The sequence below is a fragment of the Spermophilus citellus genome (assembly GCF_964194105.1).
Source record: "Spermophilus citellus genome assembly, chromosome: 3".
NCBI lineage: Eukaryota > Metazoa > Chordata > Mammalia > Rodentia > Sciuridae > Spermophilus > Spermophilus citellus.
The window spans coordinates 32,079,711-32,094,939 of NC_138184.1; the positions used below are offsets into that span (position 1 = coordinate 32,079,711).

General features: G+C 41.1%; 1 protein-coding gene across 1 annotated transcript in view; it reads right to left on the reverse strand.

Annotated features, from left to right (window-relative positions):
- The window catches only part of TGFBR2 (transforming growth factor beta receptor 2), an 84,281-nt gene that overhangs the window by 21,475 nt on the left and 47,577 nt on the right, over positions 1-15,229 (reverse strand). The window contains exon 4 of the mRNA XM_081285897.1: positions 422-1,221. Coding sequence (XP_081142023.1) covers positions 422-1,221 — 800 coding nt within the window. The remainder of the gene's footprint in view (positions 1-421; positions 1,222-15,229) is intronic.

Below are 15,229 nucleotides of genomic sequence, written 5' to 3' on the forward strand. Positions count from 1 at the left end.
GATGTCTTGGGTGATCTAGATGTCAGGGAGACTGCCTTCTAGAATCTAGAAACCAGTATAACTACCAGTAGTATAGAGTTACAGGGGGCCAAGTACAACTAAAAGAGAGGTCAAGAACAGAGTTCAATGCCAACAGTGCTCCAAGCCAAGAAAAATATTTGCAGATGGAAAAGAAATGAAGATTGACTTGGAGAAAAAATGTTTACCCTGAATAGGGAAAGATCTAGAGACAGGAGGAGAAGGGTTGTCCACCAGCAAGAGAGAATGGAGGATGCCCAGGGTAGACTGCTGACTTTGGTTAGATTCCCTAAATAAGGATCCAGGGTATACACCTGTGTGGTACAGAGGCAGGAGATACTGATGGAGAAGTAGAGTGAGGACAGACACAAGGGAAGAGGGACGGGGCATCAGCTCTCCTTACCTGCCCACTGTTAGCCAGGTCGTCTACAGACAGAGTAGGATCCAGCCGCAGGGAGAGCCCAAAGTCGCACAGGCAACAGGTCAGGTCGTTCTTCACCAGGATATTGGAGCTCTTAAGGTCCCTGTGCACAATGGGCATCTTGGGCCTCCCGCAGGGAGTGTGGTCACTGTGCAGGTGCGCAATGCCCCGGGAGAGGGAGCTGCCCAGCTTGCGCAGGTCCTCCCAGCTGATGACGTGCCGTGTGAGGTACTCCTGCAGGTTGCCCTTCGCGTGGAAAGCGGTGATCAGCCAGTACTGTTTGCCCAACTCTGTCTTCCGCTCCTCCGCGGTCAGGAACTGGAGGATGTTCTCATGCTTCAGGTTGATGTCAGAGAAGATGTCCTTCTCGGTTTTCCAAGACGCGTACTCCTCATAGGGGAAGATCTTGACCGCCACGGTCTCAAACTGCTCTGAAGTGTTCTGCTTCAACTTGGCCTTGTAGACCTCGGCGAAGCGGCCTTTCCCCACCAGGGTGTCCAGCTCGATGGGCAGCAGCTCCGTGTTGTGGTTGATGTTGTTGGCGCACGTGGAGCTGATGTCCGAGCGGTCATCCTCCAGAATGATGGCGCAGTGCTCGCTGAACTCTATGAGCTTCCCGGACTTGCTGGTTTCCCAGGATGGGCTCAGCTTTTGCTGCCGGTGGACGCGGTAACAGTAGAAGGTGATGATGACCGCTATGGCGATTCCCAGCGGTGGCAGGAGGCTAACGCCTGTCACTTGGAAGATGACTAACAGCAGGTCAGGACTGTTGGTGGTATATTCTGATGTGGAAACAAAACAAGGGAGAGGAGGAGTTGAGCTCAGTCGTGAGTGAGTCCTGGTTTCTAGTCTTTCCCCATGAGCATCTGTACAGTGTTTGTGGATAATATATTAGGATTTTTTTCCCCAGCTATGCTGAAGTACACCTGTCCATTCTTCTCTACCTCTAGCTATCCACTAAACATCTCCTACTCTTACCCCAAACTTCAGCCTAAATGTCTCTAAGGGAAGTCTAAGAAAATGTAAATGTCTTATTTTATATATTTTCATAGCACGGTATTATTTTCATATGTTACATTTCAGCACAATTTAAACCAAATAACTAGGACCTCACTTTTTGGTTTTTATCTCCCTCTTTTTTTCTCTCCCCAACCCCAGCAGACAGGGAACTCCCTGCTGGCAGGGACTTCTTCACTACCACAAATGCCCTTAGCACACAGCAAGTTCTCAATATTGTTGAATAAAGACAAAACATTTACTGAATGCTCACTAAGGTCAAGGCATTGCCAGAGGCATTGGGAATATAAACAGAAGGATAACAGCTCCTGCTTTCACAAAGCTTGCATATAAGGCATCTGGTTAAAAAAAAAAAAAAAAAACAGAGATAGCCACAGTTCTGACATAGACTTTTCTCATTTCCAGGCTCTAACATGTCCTACTCTGATCAGCATTCAGGCTACCTGGAAACATCAGCTCTGAGCCTATGAGTTGTGCAGAGAGGGGTCTCTAGGGAGAGTCTCTTTGGAAATCCATTACCTCATGTCCACCCATTTTTCTGTTTTCACTGTGCATACATTCCCCCCCCCCGCCCCCCCCCCTGCAGTACTGGAGATGGAACCCAGAGCCATGCTCAGGCTATACAAGGATTCTAGCACCATGCTACATCCCCAGCTGTGCACATGCAATTTGTAGTTACATGGAAGAAGAAGAATTAATAGCAACAATGAAAACATTGCTACAAAGTAAGAGAGGATGAACATGGAAATGCTTCCAGTTTTCTTTCTTGGACAAAGAAACAGGCCCCTGTGATTGATGAAGACACTACCAGGTGTCTACTGTGAGTATGACCCTGTCCTCAAGGAGTATCCAGTAGAGGGGTTAAGGCAGGTTGTTATGGTTTAGATGTGAGTTGTCCCTGAAAAGCTCATATATGAGACAATGCAAGAAGGTTGCGATTGGGTTGTGAGAGTCTTAATCCAGTCTGTGAATTAATCCCCTGATAGGGATCAACTGAGTGGTAACTGAAGTGGTAGGGTGTGGCTGGAGGTGGTGGGCATTGGGAGGCATAGCTTTGGGGTGTATATTTGCATTGACAAGTGGAACCCCCCCCCCTCTGCTTTCTGATCATCATAAGAGATGCTTCCCTCTACCATACTCTTCCGCCATGATGTTCTACCTCACCTGGAGCCCAAAGGAATGGAGCGGCCTTTTATGGACTAAGACCTCTGACACCATGAGCCCTCAAATAAACTTTTCTTCCCTAAAATTGTTCTGGTCAGATCTTTTAGTCACAGTGGCAACAGCAACAACAACAACAACAACGAAAAAAAAACCTGACTAAAACACAGGTACATAAATGCTGAGCAACATATGACACTCTGGGATGTGAGCTCAATGTGTGGTACAGTCTGTGTGCTGGTGAGGGTGGAAAAGCTCAGAGACTCATAGAAGGCATGGTGGCAAAGGCTGCTTTTGAGGTGGCCAAGATGGATAGAAACAGTGTTATGTTAAGGAGAAAGGATATATGATCTGTCTGGGGAATTATCCTAGAATTGCTCTGCACAGGAAAATAGAAAGGAAAAAAGGTGAGAATGGAGCCAGACTTTATGTTGTAGAAAAGATATGTAATTATTCAATTGACAGTTTTCATTTACTGTAGGTGTCTAAGCAAAAAACGAAAGAACAACAACAACAACAAAAACCAGTGTCGAGAATATAGTCCAAGTAGAATGGAGACAACCTTAACTTCTCAAAGGGAACCCATCACCTAAATGGTATTTGATACCATCATTTAATGAAATAAAAGCAGAAATGAAGCCAGCACATGTCAATTTAGAATATTCAGGTGTATGATGATACACTACCTGCTCTTAAGATAACTCTAAATGGGAATATCAACTTCCATTGACTATAAATTCTAAGGTCTTATAATCCACTTGATGACACTAAAAACTGGAGAAGTAACCCTAAGACCTCAGAATTAGAGAAACTCAGAGGGAAAACAAATCACAATTTTGGGAAGAGATACATTAATGCACTTAAAAGAATGGAAAAGGTATGCAATTTTTTGATGACCCTTGGGGAGAAAAATGCTCCTGTGGATTTGTTTGGACTGTCCCTGTTTTCCCACAAAGCATGAACTTGGAGAGCAAAATTGCAGAGACAGGTGAAATAACATTCAAGCACAACACAGATTACAACATTTGCTCCTTGAAACTCCATCTCTCTTATCTGAAGCATCCACGGGCACCAGCTTTTTCAATCCTCCATGTCTGTAGCTATATAAAATGCGTTAGATCATAAACTGGTTTGATTATCTGATTTCTTTTCTCTCAGGGTAAATTAAGCTGTACATGAACAATGGCCAGCTCTATTTTGATCACCTGGATATACCCTGAACCTTATGTAGTAGGATAAGCCACTTAATGATACTCAACAAATGTATGTTGTATGGGTGTTATGTAAGAGATTATTCCTCAAATTTCTTAGGTTCCCTAGCAGGACTTGGTAAACTATGTTCCAGGGCCCAGGACCAGTTTTTAATACAGCCCTATGACCTAAGATTTATTTATTCATTTATTTTTATTTTAAAAAAGTATTCCCCCCCCCCGCACACACAAATATACATGCATGGAGTTCCTGCAATAAAATCATATAAGGCCTATAAAGCCTAAACTATTTGCTATTTGGGGAAGGTTGACTTTAGTCCAATATGATATTCTTTTCCACATACAAAGAAATGGAATTAGAAAATTTTAAGTATTAACTGCATAATATTTATATGTGGCTCCATTTCATTAAAGCATGCAAATGAACTACTCATTTATTCTATAATTTATTTTATTTTATAATTCCTAGCCATATGTAAAAAGGATCTCCCTTATTCAGTTCTAATTCTTTTCAGGCTAATAAAAATACAAAAACAGGAATCCCCTGAAGTTTATGTGTGGTATTGACTGAGGAAGGTTCTAGAAATCCCCAGTTCAAAGTCAGAAACCACATTTTTACTTTCCCCTCAAATTTCCTGTGATTTCTTTTTGAAAACCTATGTGTAAAAATCTGTGGGGAGAGGAATTCTTGAAGAACATCTGTCAATCTTGAAACATCAAAGAGGTGGTGAAATACCCTAACAATAGCAAACCAGGCTGGAAGGAAGCCTTGGGATGTGGCTCTATCTAAACAGAACCCACCCACACCCTCTAGCAGTATTAACCCTTGGGCTGCTACAAGAGAAACCCACAGCTTGTTGGCATCTCACCTAGAGACCAAGAGGAAGCATCTCCTCCTACCAATCCCCAATTACAGAGAAACACATAAACTTTGGCGGTGTGCTGTTTTATACAATATTTACATTTAATTGACAGAAAGCCACTGTGAGGTAGAAAGGGCTATTATTATAAACCCTGTTTCACAGATAGGGAAGATGAAGTTCAGGTAACTATAAATAATTTCCCTAAGATCATCAACTCAGGTAATAGCAGAGCTGACATCTGAAAGGTGCTCTGTTTGATTGGCCAGGGCTCTTAACCTCATGCCATGATGTTCCCTAAACCTCACACTGTTGAGAGCCAATTAAGGATGACTTTATAGAGCCTCTCAACTTGATAGAGTGGTTTTCTTGATTGGAGGCTGGACTGAGTGCTTTTATAGCTGCTTTGGTGATACTGGCAATCTGTGGACAGGGCACCTAAAAGAGCAGAGTCTGGGTACGTTCTCCTTGGTTCTTAACTAAGAACAACATACAAATATGTATCTTTTCCTTGCTGGGGAGGAAAAGGTTTTCCATGGGGAGAACCCCCCAAATCTTTCTTTTCTGAAAGACTATTCCATTGCCTATCACACAGTAGGGCTTAAGACATAATTGTTAAACTACTGGAGTCTTCCACGCATAGTCTCTTATTATAAAACATCAAACTAGATAAAGCGCTGGGTGGAATTTCCCTAAGTTTCATAAAAAAAAAAAAAATGAAGTTCAACACTATAATATCAGCTCTTCTCAGCCTGAGCACTGCGGATAGAATTCAGTGCTTCTGTGAATTCAAATGAGCAAAAGTTACACCTCTAATTTTCTGTAACCTTTAACTAAAATTTAACATTTCCCAATATTAGGTTTACCTATGATTTTGTCACCAATAGAAACCACTGATTTTTATGCCATCTATGTTTGTTACAGGTGTCTGGACCTATTGCTTACCTGCATCACTTAGACCTTTCAATATTTTCAGATCTGCTGCCAGTGATCCTGATAAAGCACTACTAAATAAAGACATAATAGAGTATCCAAATTCATTTTTGAAATATTTGGTCACTGTATTTCAATATAAATTTTTTTTCTTTCAAATCCTAAGAATTATATTTTGTGCATTTGAGAACAGCATTCTAGGAAAGAGTCTGGAGGCTTCAGCCATCTAAGAAGTCCATAGTACACACATACAAAAAGCCAAATACCTTCGGCAACGTGAAAGCATTTGACTCTGGTCTCTCTGCCAGGCTTGCCTCAGAGCAGATTTTGAGATTCATCCGTTTCTCTGGGAAGTTAGTAGCTTCTGCCAACGGTAGATCTCCCTGGTTTGCTGAGCGTGTTCCGCCGGAGCAACTACATCATCAGCCAGAGCTTGTGTCAAGTGTGAAGGGAGCTCTGTAGTGGACTGGGAAGCCCTCTTTCAAATTCTTCTCACGATAATAAAGATAAGTAAAGCAGCATGTGCTTTATGGGACCAGAAACTGAGTGGTTCATCTTATAAACATCATCTCACATTACGTCCCTAGCAACCCTACAAGTTATGCTGTTACCCCATTTTACAGGGGAGGGTATTGAGTTTGGATGCTGCTGAAATATCCTTACCAAAGTAAAATTCTTAGCAAAGTAAATATTCCTACCAAGTAAAAGCTTCTCCCTAGTAGATGCTCAATACATAAATGAATGCTGTCCTTTTAAATCTGTAATTAACATAATAACTAGAGACAGGAAGTTCCTCCTTCCCCTTAGCCTATCTCTCTTTAGCACAGTTTCCTTCTTTGGGTCTTGGCCAATTACCTATATATTCTGTTACTTTTGGGGAATATGTTGGTGTGTGAACATCTTTATAATTAAGACATTCATGACAAGAAATCTCTCTGCTTCTCCCATGACATTCATGAGTATACCAAGGGACTGACATGAGCAGAAAACCATCACCTAGTGTCTTGGTGATATTTGGCTCCAAACACATTTATTGTGGAAAATTTGCCAAAGTCGCTCAACTATTAAAGCAAGAGTGCACTTCTCAAAGTCATTCGTGTTCGTTTGGTTTTTATCAAGACATATTAACTAATCCACTTAGGCTTTTTTGTTGTGTTTGCCTTATTTAGTTTTTTTTTAATAAGTGATTTTGATTTAGAAGCATTTATTTAGAACCATTAAAGAGGTTAGAATCTTTTGGAAACTCGTATCAGACTGGGTCATAATAAGGAACTTAAAGGAGTCTGGGAGCAGCCTGTTTTCATGGTCTCCTGAGTGCGTGCGAGCATGCATGGATGTGCACTCTTGCTTAAGTTAGAAGACAACTTGTTTATTTTTCAGTCACACCAGAGGAAAGTATGCCATGGGATCACCCCTTGAGGTTTCTGTCCATTTTTTTTCTTTTAATTTTCTTTCTTCTTCTTTTTTTTAATAGCATGCTAACATTTATCTTTTAGAGACCAAAAAGAAAGGGAGGAAACAAAAGGAATTTGACATTTGTCTTTCAAAAAAATATTTATTTATTAAGGCTCTGACATTGGCAGATGGGTCCTTATTTGCGACTAAGCCTGGCCTCTCTGTGTGGGACACGAAATTTTCAGTTATTCAATAGTCCTGCGGGTGCATTGCTAGGGAGATGTGGGGTGATGTGGGAAAAAACAAAGGCTCTGAAGATATTCAGACCAGTCAGGCAGCTGTTGAGTGAATCACTCTAACTTTTCATTTTTTACCCCTAAAAGGAGACTAATACTTGGAAAGAGGATTCTGAGAACAATTATATATTTAAAGTTCCTGACAAAGAGCCGGTGCTTACAAACAAACAACGGCACAGAGTTCCCTCTTCCTCTTTCTCAACTCTTAAGGGTATTTGAAAGCCCAGGAACAAGGTTCCTTAGCCCAGGGGCAACGCATGACCTCCATTAATTACTATTCTGATTTCTCTCTTGTAAAAAATATTTTAGATTTTTTTATGCAGAATAGTACATAAAATGAGTATCTAGAATAAGTGAATTATTATAAGGTAAATGCTTGTTACCAATGGTCAGGTCAAAAAATATGATTGCCAGCCACCTCAGAAGTCCCTTCATGTTCCCCAGCCAATCAGACACCTCTCTGCCTCCCTCCCTCCAAGAGTAACTACCATTTCTAACTTTTATAGTTATCATTCCCTTGAGTTTTTAAACCAATGGCTTTATCATCCAAGCGTGTATCTCCAGTTTCCTTAGTAATAATATCTCAGAATACACATGTAGAGTTTGTTTTTTGTAGGATTATGTTTAAAAAAAAATCCCACAATAAGACACCAGTAAAATCCTTACAAAAATATTTAATCACAATATAATCGAGTAAGAAACATCAGACAAATCCAGAACGTGCCTCTATAAAAATAAACTGCCTAGTCTGTTCAAAGTCAATGTCATAGAAAAAAAGCACACTAAGGAGGCAAAAACAATCAAATTTATTGTGTGGCCCTTGACTGGATTCTGAATTTAACTGACAACAAATACATGTAGCTCTGAAGAAATGGGAATATGGACTATAATATATATGTGTCCGTATATGATATACGTGTATGTGTCTATGAGTGACATGCACACACACATACATATATACACTCTTATGTACACACATACACACAGAAAAAGAAAAGAAAAAAAAGAAACTCCAAGTTATGACACTACATATACATGGCTTACATGTGTGGAGTTCAAAGCTCTTACCATCATCTTCTGCATCTCTAAATATTTTGTTATTCAAAGTACGGTCCCAGGACCAGAGGCACCATCAGCTGAGAACCTTGTGGACATGTTGAATCTCAGCACTGTATTAAAAGTTCTACTAAATCAGAATCTGCAACTAAAAGTTCCTAGGTGATTCATTTACACATTAAAGCTTCAGAAGTACTGTTTGAGCCAAAAATAGAGTAAGTTCCTTGGTATTCTGCCAGTTCCTTGATGCTCTGCCACAGAGACGCTTCCCTCTCACAAAGAAATTTTTAGTGGAATTGTTTGCAAAGTGCTGGTACAATTATATTCAGTAGTAGGCAATAAAAAATGGTCCATGAGAATTTTCTAGTCAATTAACTAGCGGAGAAGTGTAGAATGAGATATGATTTCCCATTCATCATCTCAATAAAAAGAAAACAAATTCAAGCAAACAATAAAAATCATTTTAATTAAACAACAGGACAGAAAGCTCACTGGGCATACAGAATTTAATTTAACTCCCAGTATATTGGCAGTACTGTTAAACTTTCTGGACAGCCTGAGAATATTTTTTCCCTAAATGATGGAAGAAGGCTTCTCCCCATGTGATAGTTTCATTCCAGTTGTATGTATTTCAGAATTCATTTATTCCCCCTACCACATAGTCTCCTTTGTATTATTCTCTTCTTGACTCTCACCTCAATAAATGAATCTTACATGTAGACTAATCCGTACCACAACCTCTCCTAGACTATTCATGAGAGGTAGAGGTAAAAAAATGGTTGAAATATTTCTATAGAGGGACCCTGCCCCTTTATGCTGAACTGGGATAAAGGCTAGACATTAGCATATTAAAAAAAAAAAAAAGCCAAATGTTTTCTCTGGCAAGCAGATGCTGATCCACAAAGGGGGTGGGGTGTAGGTAGGGAAGAATGGAGGAACTTTGGATTGGGCAGAGGGGAGTGAGGAGGGAGGGGGGTATGGGTGTGGGAAGGACGATGGAATGAGACCGACATTATTACCTTATATATGTGCATGATTACATGACCACTGTGACTGCACCATGCACAGCCAGAGGAATGAGAAGTTGTGCTCCGTTTGTGTACAATGTGTCAAAATGCATTCTACTGTCATGTACAGCTATTTTAGAACAAAATTTTAAAAGTAAAAGAAAGACAAAGCCTTGTGAGAAAATTAAAACACACACACACACACACACACACACACACATTTCTGTACTTGTACTTTTTTTGTCATCATGCTGCTGATCTCCAAAAGAAAAAAAAAAGACAACAAAATAATTCCTTGTTTTATGAGATGAGCGATATTAACCTCCTATTGGACATTAAATCCCTCTCTGGAAATGATTTCTTTTTCAAGCTGACCATCCCTCTTTCAATTCATTTTTCCAAAAGATATATTTATCAGACTCTAAAGTCTGACAAATTCACCTAAAATCTACCTCCTGAGTATGTATCATCCAATAAATGCTAAGATCCTTTTCTATATATAAAGTCATTTGTTCTTTGAAACTCTTCTTGCTCTCCATGATTTCCCATGCTGTGTCTTGCTCAACCCAACTACAATACCTGGAAGTACTCTGAGCAGCAAAGACTACCACAGGATTACGCCTCCTCTTCCCATGAGCACAGTTTAGGACAAATGATGATTTGCTTTCTCTGTTATTTTGTTTTGATGCTTTTGACCAGAGCATCCTGAATTGAGAATAACCTTAGATCACCTCTAAACCCCTGGGTCTTGATCACCTGAACATATAGATAGTGAGCCAGCTGATAACCGCTCCTCTGCAATGGATCCTTTGGACCTACATGTCTGATTTTATATCTGCCTGACAGGTTTCAGGAAACTGGTTATTTCAGGAAGCTAAAACCCTGATTCTGTTTTTGTTGGTTTTGGCACCCCTTCTACTACGCTTTGTGTTGTTCCTTGGATTTTTATAGATCCTTGCTACTTCTGTTGCTGTGACTTTAGAAGGAGGTAAACCAGAGGGCCTACAGGACTCCAGGCTTTGCTCAAGAAATGATGACATGTAGGTTCTTCCATCGGCAGAAAGTCAAGTTTGACATAGGTTATTTGGAGTAGTTTTTTTTTTTTTTTTCCATTTTCTGCTTTGCGTTCATCGTCTATTAAGTTTGGGTTTTGTTAAGGTCCTCCACCTGTCCTGATTACTTAATTCTTTTTCTTGCTGCTTCTCTATGGGACTCTCATGTACTCAGGAAATCTTAAGTTATTTTAGGATGTCCTCCAATGGGAGACAAGATTATTTAGAAATGTGTATTAATTATCTCCATTATCAATACTGGATCTCTACAGCACATCTTCATTTTTCTGGCTTTTTACATAAACGACAGTGCCCTGCAGTTCCTTCTCACTGAGCATTTTTACCTCCTAAAACCATGCATGCCGCCTTGCCTTTCCCATTACCACTGTGCCATTGCCAAGGTGGTAGCAACAAACTCTGCCACCCAGCCTTTCAGCCACCTGCTTTGCTTTGATGCATCCTTTAATCAGGGCTCAAACCTCAGATGCCTATTGCTAATAAGGTCTTTGCCCTTGATCTGAACGGAGTGCTTGGAAATTGTTGAAAACACAACTGTCTGGTGTCATAGCATCCTGTTACTGCTGGGGATGGCTTGCACAGGTGTTTATCTCCTCCTCTCACCTTAGAAGGCTGCCTCTCAGCTCCTTCCTGTGCTGGCTGCCATTCTCTAATTTGTTACCATCCCTTTCCAGGTTACATAGGGAGCGTGATGAAAAATATAACAGAGTTTGGTGGAACAAACTGCCTTGAGCCCAGTGGTTTCCAGGGTTGGCCGCATACTGGAATATCTTGGGGTATTAAAAAGAAAATTCCTGATACCAGACTCCAGACCAATTAAGTCAGAAACTGCAGGAGTAAGACCTAGTTAATGAGTCGTTTTTAAAGCTCCTCAGGTGTTTCAGTGTGCAGCCACAGCTGGGAGTGACTTCTCCAGATTGGCAGGAGAAACAACTATTTTGAATCAGATGGGGCCTTGAAAAATGGAAGGAAGGGAAGGTATTCTAATGACAAAATTTCAGATCAATTGTTCTTGTTATTGGAACCAACTGTATCTCCTAATGAGGATTAGAAAAGCAACTAGGATTTGTTGCTTTAAAAGTTAGCATTCATTTTTTCTTTAAAAAAATAGGAATGATTACTGATGGTAAAATTGATACTTCACATATTTAGCAACATGCAGGAGTGACTAGTATCAGAAAAGAGCTCCCAAAGGCAAGATGGCCAGATGATCAAGTGGTAGTACATAGAGCCTCTGGAGGTTAGTGTGGGAGGGGAAGTTTCACAGTGTTCATCCCTGAGTCTTCTTTCCTGCTGGGACACTGGGACTCTAACATTAAAGCAGCAGGAAGAGTCTCAGTAGACCCTTTTGCCATCACCCATGGGTGTGGAGTTTATGGGACACATGGGCCATTACTGGAGACATGGGACTGTAGACCAATCACCTGTCTGGCTGCAATGCCAGCCTCAGGGGTCCAATTGCTTTATAGGCCACTCACATCCAGTGGATGAACTCAAGACTGTCTGTGTCCACAATGGATTCCATTCTGCAGTGATTCATATCAGAAAGAGGTTCTAGGGTACACACATTCACAACCAACAACCACATCTGGCCTCAGTACATCTCTGTTTACTTTGCGGCTCAGGGAAAATAAATCCACAACAGTGAGTTTCTTTGCTTAAGACACTGCAAATACATTCTAAGCTTCGCTTGACTGAGTCAAAATGCCCTCCTGCACGCACCATCTTTATTATCTCCTTGGCCAAACATGAGCCATTTGAAGGATTCACAGTAGGCTTGGGAGCCAAAGTTTGTTCATATCCAAAAGCTCCTTCAGCTCTGAGTCATCCCCTCAAATAACTGATTTCTTTTCCCAGGGATAAGATGAGTAACTTTAATCCATAATTTTCTTCCACTTCTAACAACTTTTCTCAACCATATTTCCACACCTATTTTTTTTTTTCTTGTGCATTTAGACCAGAAAGTAAATTCTGGTCTGTATCTCTGAAAATAAAAATGCACAGCTGGCAAGTGACTGTTCTGGAGAGTGAGTGCACGATTCAAAGGCAGCACACCCAGAATCCCCCAGAGGAGCCAACACATGGCGACTTCTTCTCATCTCTTAGAGGCAAGAATGAGGAGTTTCCCTGGAGAAGTCAGCTCCCTAATGAGAAAGGTGGGCAAACACAAACCAGTATTTAGGAGTCAGGAGACACATTTCTAAGTCTTCCCTTCCTCAGAAAGCAATGCAAGTCATAAAGTGCCCGAGGCACGTGATCGATATCAAGAGTGGGCTTGCTGGATGGTGTGAGGCAACGCCATTAAGGTCGCAATAGGTCCAGGGGAACCAGCTAGCTGAGATGTTCTGCAAGCAAGTTAAACATAGACAGGAAACCGCGCGTCTGATACTGTTAAAAAAAAAAAAAAAAAAAAAAAAAAAGCATTTGTCTTCCTGCCAGAGTGAGGCTTGCAAACCAGAGAGGCTGTTTTCATTTAAAAGAAATTCTACAACAATGAAACTTTGGGGCCAGGAGAAGTCCTCTCCTCCTCCTTTCTCTCAGCTTCTCAGGTTAGAGGGTATGCATCAACAGGAGAGAGGCTGAAACCCACACAGAGCTTGCAGGTCATCAACAGGATCATTGGGTGACATTTGATGTACATTTGATGGTCTGCGTCCCTTGTTAACCACATAGGTTGAACTTTGAGTCAGAAGTGGTTTCTAGCGTCCTGGTTTCTGAGCTAGTTAGATGCAACTGATAAAATGACTTATAATCCTATCCTGTTCCAAAACAGGAAAAAAAAAAGAATCACGTGCAGTTACTAATAGACACAGTAAGAGATAATAGGGGAAAAAGTCAAAATAGGAGCCAAAATTATGACAAGTGGAATGTAAACGCAAGAAAACAGGGAAAAACAAGAAAGAAAGGATGATATTAGTATACAGAATGAATGAGACCGGTTTTTGTAAATGAGGTTGTACTGAAGCAAGGTCATGTTCAATCTTTTACATACTGCCTGTGGCTGCTTCAACAGAAGAGAAACTGCAATAGGGAATCTGTACTTTGCAGAGTTGGAAATATTTATTATCCAGACTTTTATCAAAGAAGCTTGCTCATCCCTTCTCTCTACCCTCAAAGTATCCCTATGATCAGAAGCAAACAGCTCCTCACAAGGAGAACAATGTTTCCAAGACAGCTAAAAGAAATGTCTCCTGGCTTCCTCCTTATGAAGATAACGATGCAATGAGGTGAACAGCATCCTCCACAACACTCTCTGAAGGGAACACAACACTTTGGTTTGCTTAGGATGGATGGCACCTAAACACAACTCCTATGGGAAAAATTCAGGAAGGAGGTGAATACACTCATCTAATAAAAGCCAAAGACAAACCAGGCGTGATGGTGCATATCTGCAATCCCAGAGACTCAGGAGGCTGAGGTGGGAGGATTGCAAGTTCAAGGACAGCCACAGCAACTTAGGGAGGTACTAAATAACTCTGTGAGACCCTGTCTCTAAATAAAATACAAAAAAAGGGCTGGGATGTAGCTCAGTGGTTAAGCACCCTTTTATTCAATCCCTGATACCAAAAAAAAAAAAAAAAAAAAGCCAAGAAAAGATATTTGAATCTAGTGGAATGATAGTAGCATTTTGCAGCCAAAATTTAACAAATGTGCCAGGTATTCTTCTAAGTTCTCTACCTAAATGAATTCATTTATCTTCACAATAATCCTATTTAAGGTACTTACTATTTTTACCTCCCACTTTTCAGAGGGGAAACGGAAGGGAAGCTGTTCATCTAAAGACCACTCAGCTTGTAAAGGAATGAAGTGGGACTTGAACGTGGGACGACCTTGTTTTCTGACCCCTACACCACTGTATCTTCTCCAATGAGCATCCTGCTGACCATCGTGTAGAATCCTTCCTCCTCATAGACATGGGGCCATGGAGACCTGAGGTCACAATTCTTCCATCAATGTGCCAGAATGTTAATCTGGGCTGCCATTCGGCGCACAGAACAGTAGCCTCTTATGTGAGGCTAAGACTGATAAGAAGGCAACACCCTGCCACCACAGGAATGTTCAAGAATCAGGTGCTCCTTGAAATGGGGACAATATTCTCTGAGTCTTCTCTGGACAAAGGGAAGGGAACCAACGCTGAGATCCTAGGAAAACCCTGCTCCTCGCCTGAAACTCATTTCTTTGTCAATGAAAAGTCTGGATGAGCTCATTTCAGTGGTTTCATTTCAGCCTAAAAATGTTAGATGACTCTGTAAAACAAGACACCTGACAATGATTAGCACAGGTAAATACAACCCAGGGCAGCCCTCATCTGAGCTCCCTCTTCCTGGGCCACAGGGATGGTAGCACCTTGCCTTCACTTCGGTTAAGGATGGAGTGAGTGGGCCCCTGGCCTTAATGCCAATCTGCTCAAAGTACAGGATTTGAGTCCAGTACTAATTCCCCTTCCTGCACTCTGCGGTGCTTCTGATTTCTAGAATGAGCTGTTTGGCTCTAAGTGAGGAGGAGAGGTAGGATGGTAGGAAACCTAGTCATTTGGGAACTGGAAGTATCCAGAAATACACCTCCTTTAACCCTTTAATTCCCCATGGGGTATATTCTTGCTTTCTGCAGCAGATAAAAAAAACCAAACAACTGCAGGGCAAAACAATTCAGCTGAACTCTTTTAATACCACACTATTACTCCTCCAGGGTTAACAAATGGCATCCTTTTAGAACCAATTCGAAACAATACCTTGTACAATACATCTTGAAAACATTCCTAAATGTCTTCTGGCTTTGGGACA